Source organism: Palaemon carinicauda, chromosome 10, assembly GCF_036898095.1.
Source record: "Palaemon carinicauda isolate YSFRI2023 chromosome 10, ASM3689809v2, whole genome shotgun sequence".
NCBI classification, from domain to species: Eukaryota; Metazoa; Arthropoda; class Malacostraca; order Decapoda; family Palaemonidae; genus Palaemon; species Palaemon carinicauda.
In genome coordinates this window covers 65,414,024-65,427,861 of record NC_090734.1, presented here as the reverse complement: position 1 = coordinate 65,427,861, position 13,838 = coordinate 65,414,024, and the positions used below count along the sequence as shown (strand labels likewise).

The window sequence follows — 13,838 nt, the reverse complement described above, 5'->3', positions numbered from 1 at the left end:
TCTCAAAGGGGGTCTAGTCCCCGAATTGCTGTCCTATTTAATTAGTTTACTAATAAATAAAAAAGAATCTAGTTAACCCATATGAACTATAAAGCATGAGATAGAGTCAAATATTTTCTGAGAGAAACATCAAAGAAAATTAATATCAAAAGAAAAATAGATGAAGTTTCACAGATGATATAACTTCTGTATTATCATTACTATTATTGCCTGGTTCAAACTTAATGACGGTCTATTTCAGAAGTGCAATAAGAGGAAAAATATGACAGTGAAATTTGAAAGTTGATATGTTTCCGTGTTCTATTTTTTGTGCAAGGTATTATTTTGCCCCATTTATCATAACATTGTGATGTTAATCAATTGTTCAATATTTATGATATACTATACTACGTTATTTTTATCTTTTACTTCTATTTATATATTTGGGGGCTGTAAAGAATTTGAGTGAATGATGATTTTCTTGTTGATTTTTTCCTTTGATTAAAATGTTCTTAAACTCGTACAGTGCCCTTCAAATGACTATGGAATTCAAAATTCCAAGACTTTACATATTCTAGCTTTCTGTGTTAGGTATTCTTTTTACATTCAATGTTCATGGTGTACTGTTCTATTGGTATTCATTACCTGTATCTATATATTTCCATCCATAACAATGAATAAATTTATTATAATGTTACAACTAATGTTTTTACGTTATTTTTTTCCTGTTGATTCATCCTAAATTCAGGTAGTGAATGTAAAGCGTACTGGGATCCTCATTTGATCACCTTTGATGGACATAGCTATGATTATCATGGCACTTGTGAATATACTTTGGCTCAAGATGGAACTACGACCGATCCTCAATACGCAGTCAACTCGGAGTTTATGTAATGTATTTTGCTTTTAGTACTGGTAGTGAACTGTAAAATCTGTCTTTAATTTAGATATAAAACTGAAAATTTCTAGTAGCGTGCTCTTAAATTGCAAAAAAATTAAGTTTTTTATAAAGTGACCAACAGTTAAAAATTATGTATTATAACATAGTACCATTATGACTCGTGTTAAAGTTAGTTCAACTTAGGCATTGAAATTGTGTCTTCACAGTATATCATAATGAGATACAAGCAAACCGATTAATACTAATAGCATAAGGCTCCTCTAATTTAGTGAGACCTGTGTAGAACATAGCGGACAAGGACATTGATTACTTAGAACAAAAATAATTTTCTTTTGACCTTCAAGACTCACCGATATCTTGAAAATTGTTTACTTATCTTAATCACATATTTTTATCTTTTTTACTATTAGTCGAAGAGAATATTTTAGGACTTATTTTTTTTTATGATCTTGAAGGAAAACGAAGCTGTTTTGTCTCATCTTCATCATATCCAGCCATCCTATTCTCACTAAGGAAATTCATCTTTTGCAGACGTTTGGAGAAATCACTAAATTTAATCGTCTATGTTCGAACACATGGATTGTTACACGAAAACCTGAAGGAAATACCAATTGACAGCTTCTCATACTGTATAGAATTATATATATATATATATATATATATATATATATATATATATATATATATATATATATATATATTTATATATATATTTATATATATGTATATATATATATATATATATATATATATATATATATATATATATATATATATATATATATATATATATATATATACATCTTAAGGTATTGAACACTTCGCAACAGGCTTACAACGTAGCTAGCACAAAAGCATCACGATAGTCAGGTCGGCCTACTGTAGACGATGCGGGCCTAAGTTGAAGAAGCCTTCTAATCTCGGTGGCCACGGTTTGACTGTGCAGGTTGCACCTGGATTGCTCCTCCAAAGTTCTCTACTATATCCATCCTACGTCACCTGTACAGGATTAGTACCCTCATTAATATTTTGACATTGGGAAAAGAGAGAAAGGGCGGTCTCCTATAACATAAAATTGATAAAGCAAAAACAGTTTCCATACAGTAATAAATCAAAAGATTGTGAAATGCAATCAGTTTATCATTATACCATAAAAAGCTCTCCGATCAAGAGGCGAATTATGGTTTTATAATAATACTGTAAGTGTCAAAATAGGAGAGTCATCCCAGTCACCATGTCAGCCCGTCCCAACGCACTCAAGAGACTAGCTGAGGTACTGCCACTCTCGGCGGGACCAGCCTGTCCGATCAAACATGCAGAAAGGATGAGAGGACGACTAGTCGCGCCGGGTTTGTCCTGCTTACACCCCCCCCCCCCCCAGCCCGGCCCACACACGCTAGGGATTAGCTGGTTTGTGCCAACAGCAGTCAAATCAGCGCACCAGCCCTCTGCATGTATGACCTGCTTAAGCTACAACCCTAGTTGGAAAAGCAAGATACTATAAGCCCAAGGGCTCCAACAGGGAAAATAGCACAGTGAGGAAAAGAAATAAGGAAATAAACGGCAAGAGAATTAATTGACAATTAAAACAAAATATTTTAAGAACAGTAACACCATTAAAATAAATCTTTCATGTATAAACTACTAAAACTTCAACAAACAAGAAGAGAAATAAGATACTATAGAATAGCATGCCTGAGTGTACCATCAAGCGAGAGAATTCTATCCTCAGACTGGAAGACCATGGGACAGAGGCTATGGCACTGCCCAAGATTAAAGAATAATGGCTTGATTTTGGAGTACCCTTCTCCTAGATGCGCTACTTACCGTAAGTTACGTCTCCTCTGACCAATTGCAGTGCAGTAGTTAACCCTTTTAGCGAAGAAGAATTGTTTGGTAACCTCAGTGTTGTCAGAGGAGAATATGTAAAGAATAGGCCAGACTATTCGGTGCATGTGTAGGCAAAGGGAAAAGGAGCCGTAACCAGAGAAAAGGATCCAATGTAGTACTGTCTGGCCAGTCAAAAGGCCCAACGACTCTAGTGGTAATATCTCAATGGGTGGTTGGTGCCCTGGCCTACATACTACCTAGACGTCCTGCCAACAGTACGAGTCTCTAGTACAGGAGGCGCTCTTTCTGCTACAGGGAGAAGTCATGTAATGCACATGCAACAAGCATCGGACATGCAAATCGAGCAGAATGCTCTACTGTATATCTTTTCCTTCCACGCAGTTATCATAGTAACTGCCATTGGACTCCAAGCAACCGGAATGGCAAAAGCTTTTGAATGTAACACACACTCATTTCAACCCATTTTCATTACTATTAATATGTTGTCAAATTTTATCTCACTGTTAACCTTATTGACACAAGCCGTTTAATATACTTTATACACACAATACTCACTCTTGAATGACCCTTAGGGGTATATGAATACCTTTCATTAATTCATACATGTTTGAGGCACGTCACAAAATGCGGTTTTGCTTTGCTCCTTGTTGGCTATCTTGCAGACTTGCCACTCTAAGTGAATAGATTTGTACCCTTAACAGAGATAATCTAATAAAGCTTCAGGTAGCTGACTAGATTATTTTACTGCGTATTACTCGTATCAAGTTTACGTCTCAACTGATCTACCCCTCAGAGGGGACAATCCAGGCGCAAGCTACCGGCAAATAAACATTCATGAAAAAAAATAAATTAATAAATAAATTCATAACGATTTCCAATATTACTTCACATTCGTTATTCCTCATCTCTTATTTCTAAATAAGCATTCTTATCAAAATCCTCCCATACATATCCATATTACATTGATAAGGACTTGAGAAACATTGATACAAATTCATTTCATTCTTGTATTGGTACTTCTTAGTAGTTTTTTATACACTGTAGTATCATTTATATTCGCAGGCATGAAAGTTCGCGCAAACGTTAAAAATTCTATGTGAGTGTGGTCGTAATTTCGCGTATTTTTAATTTCCTGCTATCGTATCCCCCCACCCAACCAACGGTCTGTTTGGTAGTGAGAAACTGACATGTATATAACTGGCACTTTACCTTGGAGACTTTTTATATAAGTAACTTATGCCTAAACAATTATCCTAAAACAACAATCGAGGGGATGATTATTTTTTAACTTTTTTTTTTTTTTTACTTTACGTCTTTTCACTGTCATTCTTGTTTTTGAGAAATCGAACCACTTCACCAACTGTATATAAAATTAATTTTCTGTTTATTTTAAAAGGACAGTACAATATGTCCAGCAGTATTCTTCAATGGCTGAAGAATGGCAAAGTACCACCATCGGTACCGGGTCTGCCTGACCCAACCAAAGCGAAAAAAAGATGTTTTAATTAATTTGTGGTATAAACGCTACGTTGTCTTAGCATTAGTAAGTGAGCAGGAAAATTATATATTAATTTTTCGGATGTTAGTTTTATAATGGCGTGGATTTAAATTCGCACAAAATATTCTACACGAAATAAGCGAAAATAAGTCCTGCGCGAACAATATTGTTACCACAGTATCACATAATCCTAATTACATATGAATATATAGCACTAACAATGTCTGTAATAGGAGAATATTTTTTTTGCCAGACTATAAAAAGGGAACCTGTTTCCAAAAATGGTAGCCATATATATATATATATATATATATATATATATATATATATATATATATATATATATATATATATATATATATATTTGTATATATATATATATATATATATATATATATATATATATATATATATATATATATATATATATATATATATGGTAATATAGTACAATTAAATTTCAATATTTTTTTAATAATGGTCAGAATGAAAAATAAATCAGATCTAAATCATTATAGCTCCTCTATTAAAGAGCTACTCTGATATTTTGACAGGGAGTGTTGGGGGGCGGCATGTGTTGGACCCAGTACTTTCAAAGACAGCCCCATGACAGTCATTAAAATGGGAGCTTATGGAAGATATAGTCCCCAACTTTATAAGGTATGGAACATCTCAAAATTTGGATGTTAGTTTCTGATTAGGTTTTCATGTTGAAATGTAATCTATCTCTTTTGGTCTTTCAGTTTTAAGACCTGAAAGGAGGTGATTGAGGTGAGTTCCAATAAATAAAATTGTCGTTGTCAGACTTTCCTTGAATTAAAACGAACAATCAAATCATGTTTACTCTCTCTCTCTCTCTCTCTCTCTCTCTCTCTCTCTCTCTCTCTCTCTCTCTCTCTCTCTCTCTCTCTCTCTCTCTTTTAATCGTAATCATCAGAGTTAGTTTTTATCATCACTTTCGTTACTAATATTTATTCTTTTCATGGTTATCATTTGGAGTATTTTGTGTAGATCTTTTTATGCATCTCTCTTCCCCTTTCTCAGACACCCTTTTCTGATTTAGAAAGAGGAGGTTTTGCTTTCTTTGGTCAGATGAGCTGTTTATATGCAAATTCTTTTTTAGCTCAGTAATATAGGTAAGTTCCAGTTCCCCACTCCTCCAATCACAGCCATTCCACATTCAAACTTTTAAATCAATAATAAATTTTACTGTTGATTGTATAAATAAATGTAACTAATATATATATATATATATATATATATATATATATATATATATATATATATATATATATATATGCTGAAATTACATTTGTAATGATTAAAACTCCTGTGTACAAAACTGGATTATAGTGCAATTCCTTTCAACGTCTTAATAAAACCCACCAGTTTCCAAGAACTTATCCAATTGATTGTAGTATTTGTATCTCTAACAGATATACATTCTTCCATTTTCTGTATATATCCAGTACTTCTTTGTCCATTTTATTGAATTTTATAGAAATATACTAGTTTCCAGGGCACCAGCCGCCCGTTGAGATACTACCGCTAGAGAGTTAGGGGGTCCTTTGACTGGCCAGACAGTACCATATTGGATCCTTCTCTCTGGTTACGGTTCTTTCCCTATGCCTACACAGACACCGAATAGTCTGGCCTATTCTTTACAGATTCTCCTCTGTCCTCATACACCTGACAACACTGAGATTACTAAACAATTCTTCTTCACCCAAGGGGTTAACTACGGCAATGTAATTGTTCAGTGGCTACTTTCCTCTTGGTAAGGGTAGAAGAGACTCTTTAGCTATGGTAAGCAGCTCTTCTAGGAGAAGGACACTCCAAAATCAAACCATTGTTCTCTAGTCTTGGGTAGTGCTATAGCCTCTGTACCATGGCCTTCCACTGTCTTGGGTTAGAGTTCTCTTGCTTGAGGGTACACTCAGGCACACTGTTCTATTTAGTTTCTCTTTCTCTTGTTTTGTTGAAGTTTTTATCGTTTATATAGGAAATATTTATTTTAATGTTGTTAATATTCTTAAAATATTTTATTTTTCCTTGTTTCCTTTCCTCACTGAGCTATTTTCCCTGTTGGGGCCCCTGGGCTTATAGCATCCTGCTTTTCCAACTAGGGTTGTAGCTTAGCATTTAATAATAATAATAATAATAATAATAATAATAATATAATACAGTTCACATGAATTAAGTGTCGTAGACGTTCTTGCCTTTTTGTATCTCTTGCTCTTTCCGCATTGATAATAGAACAACAACCTGTTTAAACTTTCCATCAAATGTTTGAATTTTCGTGACATTCTTGCTCTCAACAGCTTGTCTATAGGCTCATTTACTGTTGAATATACCTAACAGTTACCTTGCCGCATTGGTTGAAATATCTTTGAATATATTGCGGTTCTAAAATGTTGAATTGGCAAAAATGTTTGGTTTTTAACAATTGAGAAAATCTTTAAGGCGATAACTGAACAGCAATGCAAATATTTTTGTACAGATATTTACATAATATCATTGCTATTATTATTATCATTATTATTATTATTATTATTATTATTATTATTATTATTATTATTATTATTATTGAGTCAAAATGTAGAAGCGGATATTTTCATACTATTTAGAATATGACTATAGAATTGCATCATAATCAGTGAATAATTTCCGATTAATATGGAGAGTTTAAATATTGGATTTAGATATAATTATCATATATTTTCCTAGTTTTAAAGTATATTTTAATATAGTAAGTAAGTGAATATTTTCAGAATAATTTCAAGATTTTGAATATTGGGTTGAAATATAATCATCAAATATTTTCCTAATTTCAAAGTTCTGAATATCGTGATTTAAGGTAATAGATAAAGATTTTTCTCGGACTTAGATTCTGGTAAACGGGATACCATACGAGATTCCGGATAGGACACCTACACTCGTGAAAGAAGGAACAATGGAGCACCCGGTGTTGGCCTGGAGGCATCGGTATGGATGCATCCGCCTTCTTGGGTCCAGTAGCATTGCAGTTAGTATCGAGAGGATTTTTTTCTTTAGTCAATCTTATTCTTAATTTTAGAAAAGGTTAATTTCTCTTACCTGTTCACTATCACGAAACTCCTATTTACGAGGACAGGTTTAATTAAGCTGTTTACTTTGGAGGTCAAGATGTCAAGGTACCAACGTGCAAATAATGATGTAAGGAAATACAAAACAAAATGATCAGCTTCATTTAACATATTTGGAATCTATAAAAGATATATCAAGTTTAGTATTGTGTTTCATTAGATATCAGTGAACTCAAAGAATAGAAAAGTTTCTTTTGACAATTAATTAATTTGAGTGTTTTTACGGTGTAAAAACGACATTGAACCCCAGTCATGTCTCAATTTACTTTTCTTTGTTTCATATCCGGAAAATCAAATGAATATCATGAAAAGTCTAATTAAAAGCTGGATTTATTATCAAATATATCGAGGTTATATTTTTATTGCATGAAAATTGTAACCCAAGTTAGTTTTTAGTGTGGTTTTGTTTAAAGTTCTAACTAATGTATCAAAGATATTAGGACGCAAAATTTACAAATAAGTTGAATCTTGTTTGGGTCCACGATTATGAAGGAATATTGTTGAATCTTTCTGAGACAAATGGTTGCATCGTCCTTATATCTGAGTTTCACTACTTGAAGTTTTGTATAATTTTCAGGTGGAAAAATGTGGGTCGTCTTTATCAGTTTGGGCATCGCCAAATTTCCATGAGAAATTATATGGTCTCTGTGGGTATTTCGATGGAGACAGCAGTAACGACTTCTTCAAAAGAGATGGGACCACATCTACGTTGACAAGATTTCCTACAGGAGAAGAGTTTCCAGACTCGTGGGAGGTAGGGGAGCTGCAAAATGGGGTATTGTTCATATATGATTTGATCTCTAGCTTATCAACGCCATGATATTGATGAAAATTCAACGTTTAAAGAAAATTTTTACGAATAAGACACCTTCATTGTTATTGTGTATCCTTTTTTCCCAACATTATCCATACATTAAGGGGTCAGTTGCCTAATGCGCCCTCTCCAATGCCTTCGATCAAACGCATCCTCTTCCACCAATGCTCTTCTCTCCATATCATCCTTCACCTTATCACATCATCTAATTCGCTGCCTCCCTCATGATCTTCTTCCCCTTACAGGTTCCTCCTAAGCCTTCCACGCTCTTTCCCCACCATCCATCCTTAACAAGTGCCAACACCATCTCAGTCGTGACGCTCTTATCATCTCAGTAATCTTTACTACAACCTGCCATCCTTCTTTTTTCATTATTTCTAATCTTTCAAACAGTGATATTCCCATAATCCACCTTATCATTCTCATCTCTGTTCTCTCAAGCTTTGCTTCCTCTTTTCGTCTTAAAGCTTAAGTTTCTGATACATACATTAACAGTAGTCTTAATACTGTGCTATAAAACTTGACTTTTACCTTGATTGGCATTTTCCTATCGCATACCACTCCTGCTACCTCCCTCCACTTTCCCCATGCTGCCTTTATCCTATTCTTAACTTTAGCCTCATATCCTCCCTCCTGATTTATAGTAGATTCCCAGTATCTATATTGTTGTACCTGTTTTATAACTGAGACTATACTTTCATGTATGACTATCCTGTCCTTACCTTCCTCACGGCTCACCATAGCTTCAGTCTTATCCACAATTATCAGCAAACAAACCTTTTTCAAAGTTTCTCGCCACTCTACCACCCTTCTCTGTAATTCTTTTGCATATAACAACTCCCACAATTCTTCACATCTGATCCCTTCACTTAACACATCCAAGAACAACACAAATAAAAAGGGGCTCAATTTTAACCCCTAATGTAATCCAACACCAACTTCAAAGGTTTCTGTTTCTCCAACAGCTGTTATTACTTTGTCCTTGTTCATTTGTAAATCATCTCTACCATTCTAACCAACTTCTCCAGGACTTTCCCCTTCCTCAAGCGCCAAAACATCACTTCTCTTGGTTTTTGTCATAAGCCTTCTCTAAATCTACAAAAGCACAGAAGAGCTTCTGGTTTCCCTCTAGTTTATTTTCCTGTAACTGCCTTACTATAAAGATGGCATCTACTGTCCCTCTCCTCGTCATGAATCCCTACTGTTGTTTCCCAATCTTTACAATCTCTCTCAATCCCTCATCTAGTACCTTTTCTAACACTTACAAACTCTGCTCTGTTAATTTAATTCCCCTGTAGTTACTGCATTCCATGACGTTACCTTTCTGCTGAAATATAGATACCATTAGACTCTCCTTAAGGTCTTTAGGCCTTATTTCCTCTTCCCATATTGCTCTCAATAAATCCAGCATCCATTCTTCCTCCTCAGTAGCTAGTATCTTGACCATTTCAATTTGAAACTCAGATGGGCCTGGTACTTTACCTTTCTTCATTTTACTCGATGCCCGCTTCACTTCTGTATTCAGTATCTCCATTACTGGACACTGGCCCCTCTACCCTTTGTGCTTCTCCCAGCTCCTCTTTCTTATTTTCAGTATCTAATGGTTGATCATAATATTCTCTCCATCTCCTCTTAATGTCATCATCCCTATGCAATATATTTCCATCTCTATCCCTGATGACTACCAGTTACCCCAAATCCTCCGTTAGCCTTTTCCTCGAGTTTGAAATCTTATAGATATCCTTTTCCCCTTCCTTTGTTCTTAGCCTCTCATTTAGTTGCTCTACCATTCTTCCAATAGCTAGACCTACTTTCCTCGCAGAATCTTTTTCTCCTTCTCTGTACCGTACCTCTGCTCCCTGTGGCTGTCTTACTTTCCAGTCATTAAGTGTTATTGTATCATTTGGTGCAAAGAAATCCCGAGAAAGTTCAATCATTTGTGTTTTAGACAAGTTTTATTATAAAAAATAGAAACAGGTTGCTATGCTGACGTCCTGAAGATGTGTAATTGTAACTTTTTATTGACAAGAATTTCATCCTTATATAAACTGAGAACAGGTTCGTCCAAAAAACATAAACTGGCTGAATTTTCATTTTCAGGTCAAGTTGAATAAGTGCTTTATGAATTGATTACAAATTTGAAAACTGATCAGAATGGAAGAAATAAGGGTAAAGAAAAAGAGGTCGAGAGATAGTTTAAAATCTCCAATAGATGTTGCTTTAATCAAATAAGAAACTTTTATTTGCAGACCACTTGCGCAATTGGTGGACTTCATGGTGCAGCTCCAGATTCATCATTGAGAAGGATTAAAAGAAATGAAGTAAGTGATTAATCTGCATTCTAATCGAACTGAAAGGAAGATCGTTCGTGAAATTTACGATATCATCCACCTTCTTCCAATTTAAGTTAATAATTTCATTTTAATGTGCCAGCAGTTAATTTATTTTCAATTTGCAGCCTATGAACTGTACCATAGAAGAAGACGTTGAAGTCAAGCTACGCAGCAAATGTAACCAAACTATTGATACATCAGAAGGCCTTTCTCAGGAGATGATCAATATTCTTATTGGTATGTTTCATATATTTTCATAGAGAGAGAGAGAGAGAGAGAGAGAGAGAGAGAGAGAGAGAGAGAGAGAGAGAGAGAGAGAGAGAGAGAGAGAGAGAGGTTCATAACTGAAATCTAGTTGTCCCAATTAGGTTTTGAATGTCGTTGTATTGACTAAAATTATCTGGGCAGTTGTCTATTTCTAACCGTTAGTAGCTGTAAAAGGCCTGGGTACTCATGTATATATTTCTTTGTTCATAGAGAAGCTGATAGATAATACTCTTCCCAACCTTTTCCTCTACCATAAAAACTAGAATGCACAATTTATATAGGCTCGACTGGATTGGAAGCCGTAATAGATTTCTGAATGGGATCAGGTTATTTTCTACCCAGGTAATGAAGACTGTAGTTGAAGAGTTCAGATTAGTAATTCTAGTTTATGTTAAAAATACACTGGCACACAGGTTTTACAGATAAGCATGAGAAGACGAATAAACTTGGTTAAATTAGCAATCAAACGAATGGTTCAAAGACTCAACTAAAATAAAACTAATGGAACCATTTGTGTTCCAGTACTGTAATATACTTTCTGGTTATTTACGTTTCTAAACAAAAGTCTTTCCTAAGCATAGGAATGCACCAGAGCATGCGCAAGGTAATATGCACACCAAATCAAAGTCATTCCAATCAAATGCCGATATTATGTCATAAAATATTTCTAGTGGAATGATGACTTCCTTCCCTACAACGAAAAGCCAATCCATCCATGACAAATTGATACTGGGACCATGCAGAGTGTTTTGGACACTGTGGTCCTCAATCAAACACACTTTCACTTATTTACTGTGTAAATGCATGCATATAAAACCATATATTCACATATAATGACGTACAGTTTTATCTTCAATAATACTTTATACTGGACTCAATATTAATTTCAAAATCACTTACTAAACCTTCAAAGTTTATATCATCCATAAAAAAATAACATGAACAGAAATTACCTAAAAATTACTTGAATCAGTCAACAATCCTCAATTCAATGAGCATAACTATAAATATAAACAAACAAAAACCGACACTATGAACCAAAACCTATTAACAATAATGTCAAAGAATGGTTTTCTCAGCCAACGTAGGAATCTTTACTACACTGTTTATTATGATCCAAATATATACAGATTATCTCAAAAGAGAACGCAATTTTTAAAGTACTTAGTAATATCCATACAAGTACCATGTTCAATTAGTTTGCATCTTTCAATGTAATGTTGTACCGCTCAGCAGAATTGATTACCATTTACGAGACAGTCACTCATTCTTTTATATCCGGACTAACACAAATAAATGAAACTACATTCTATTCTAGCTGAATTCCCCAAAAGAATGTGACGGGCCGAGAGAAGGTTGTGACTCAAAGACAGGATAAAAGCAACTGAGTGAGTTTATTATAGAACACTCTCCTTTGTATACAAAAGCTAAAGGCAACAAGAATTTTCATGTTTAAAATTGACACCGTTACCGATGAGAAAAACAGACATGTTTATTCAGGCTCTTTTTAGTGCGAGGGAAGAGTGAAGATACAAGCATAATATATACACAAAATGAACTATGTACGATCGTGTGACACACGGTTGGTACAAGAGCACCTGCAGCCTCCTAAACACCAGTGCTCACGCAAATAAGTCCCTCGTCTTTCAACCTCAGGCAAACTTTGCCACCTTCATCAGATCAGCTCAACCTTTCTGCAGTAAAAGACAAAGATACTGGAACAGATAAATCAGACGGTATGAAAAAGTAAATGAATACAAAAACAACACTAAAACTAATTTCGAGGAAAACCTGTGACTGGGATAAAATAATATGTAGAAGAATAAATCTACTCTCATAAGTACGTGCAAAAACTCTTCACACTTTTTGCAAAAATGTTAAATCATAACCAAAAATAATTCAAGTAAGGCTAGGTCACTCATTTCCTCTATATGTTCTATTTAATAGTATATTGATGCAAATAAATTCCCTAGTTAGTGAAAGTGTACTTGGTGTGCGTTTCCAGTGTTCTGTTTTAACCTCCTTACTAGTTTACTAGAAATATATTCATTCAAGCGCCTTCACATATTAGGGTTATTACCCTTGAAGTCTATATTGCACCTGTTCACAAATCTTGTGTAATAAAAGAATACATAAATATCGCTAAGGGTGAGGTTAACACGAAGATGCCTTGTAGCTACAAAAAAAAAAAAAAAAAAAAAAAATCAGGCTATGAGACATGGTGGACAGTCACTGTTTCTAACTTAGCATTATAAGTAAAAGTTCGATGGTACGAAATTATACAGTATAAACTGACACAAGGAATCGCACAGAATAATGTGCTTACTCAGGAATTTCCATTAGAAAAGTCTTCTACACTCAATGCACAGCCTAGCTCCCTGTCTTAATGTTTCCAATAGTGAGGCTACCTTTTTGCATTTTTCCAACAAAATAAGTTTGCATGCCATTTTTAGGAACTAATCTTAAAGTTTCAGCATGGCATTCCTTTTGATAATCATATTGTGGCGGGATGTTGCAAGAACAACCCCCACACCCTTGAGTCACTCTAACTGACAATAGTCTCCTCAACAAAAACTTTCCCCTTACGTTATCAGCAGCGGGACTCTTGGACAAAAAGGGCATAAAAACAAAACCTTAATACTATATTTCTTAAAAACTAACACTTAAAATAAAACCATCCACAACCAAAATAATTACACTTAAAACTAATCATAAACTTAACAAAAATGAACATCAAACGTAACACCACTCAAATAAACCAACAAAACCCTTAACAAAACTTAAAATTTACCGCACACCAAAACCAATATTTGTTTATGTGTGGACCTCTCTGTCCGCACAAGGGCCAACAGTCCTTTCAGGCCAATGCCACAACTCTCTGGCAGACGCAACACTGGGCACAATAACTCTGTGGCAGACAGATATTTTGTGGCAATCTGCTACACCTACCTCACTTGATTGGGCAGTCTATATCATCATTATCATCATCATCATCGTCATAATATTATAGCACAAGAACAATCAAATCAGGTTCTTTAACGCAATCCAGGTCATCAACAATTGGTCATTC

General features: G+C 34.7%; 1 protein-coding gene across 2 annotated transcripts in view; it reads left to right on the top strand.

The window, feature by feature from the left end:
• LOC137648622 (uncharacterized) overlaps window positions 1–13,838 on the top strand; it is a 448,032-nt gene that overhangs the window by 409,929 nt on the left and 24,265 nt on the right. For both annotated transcript variants that reach the window (XM_068381561.1, XM_068381562.1), the window contains exons 15-20: window positions 728–869; window positions 4,784–4,889; window positions 7,117–7,254; window positions 7,932–8,108; window positions 10,418–10,489; window positions 10,627–10,738. In XM_068381561.1, the coding sequence (XP_068237662.1) occupies window positions 728–869; window positions 4,784–4,889; window positions 7,117–7,254; window positions 7,932–8,108; window positions 10,418–10,489; window positions 10,627–10,738 (747 nt within the window). The remainder of the gene's footprint in view (window positions 1–727; window positions 870–4,783; window positions 4,890–7,116; window positions 7,255–7,931; window positions 8,109–10,417; window positions 10,490–10,626; window positions 10,739–13,838) is intronic.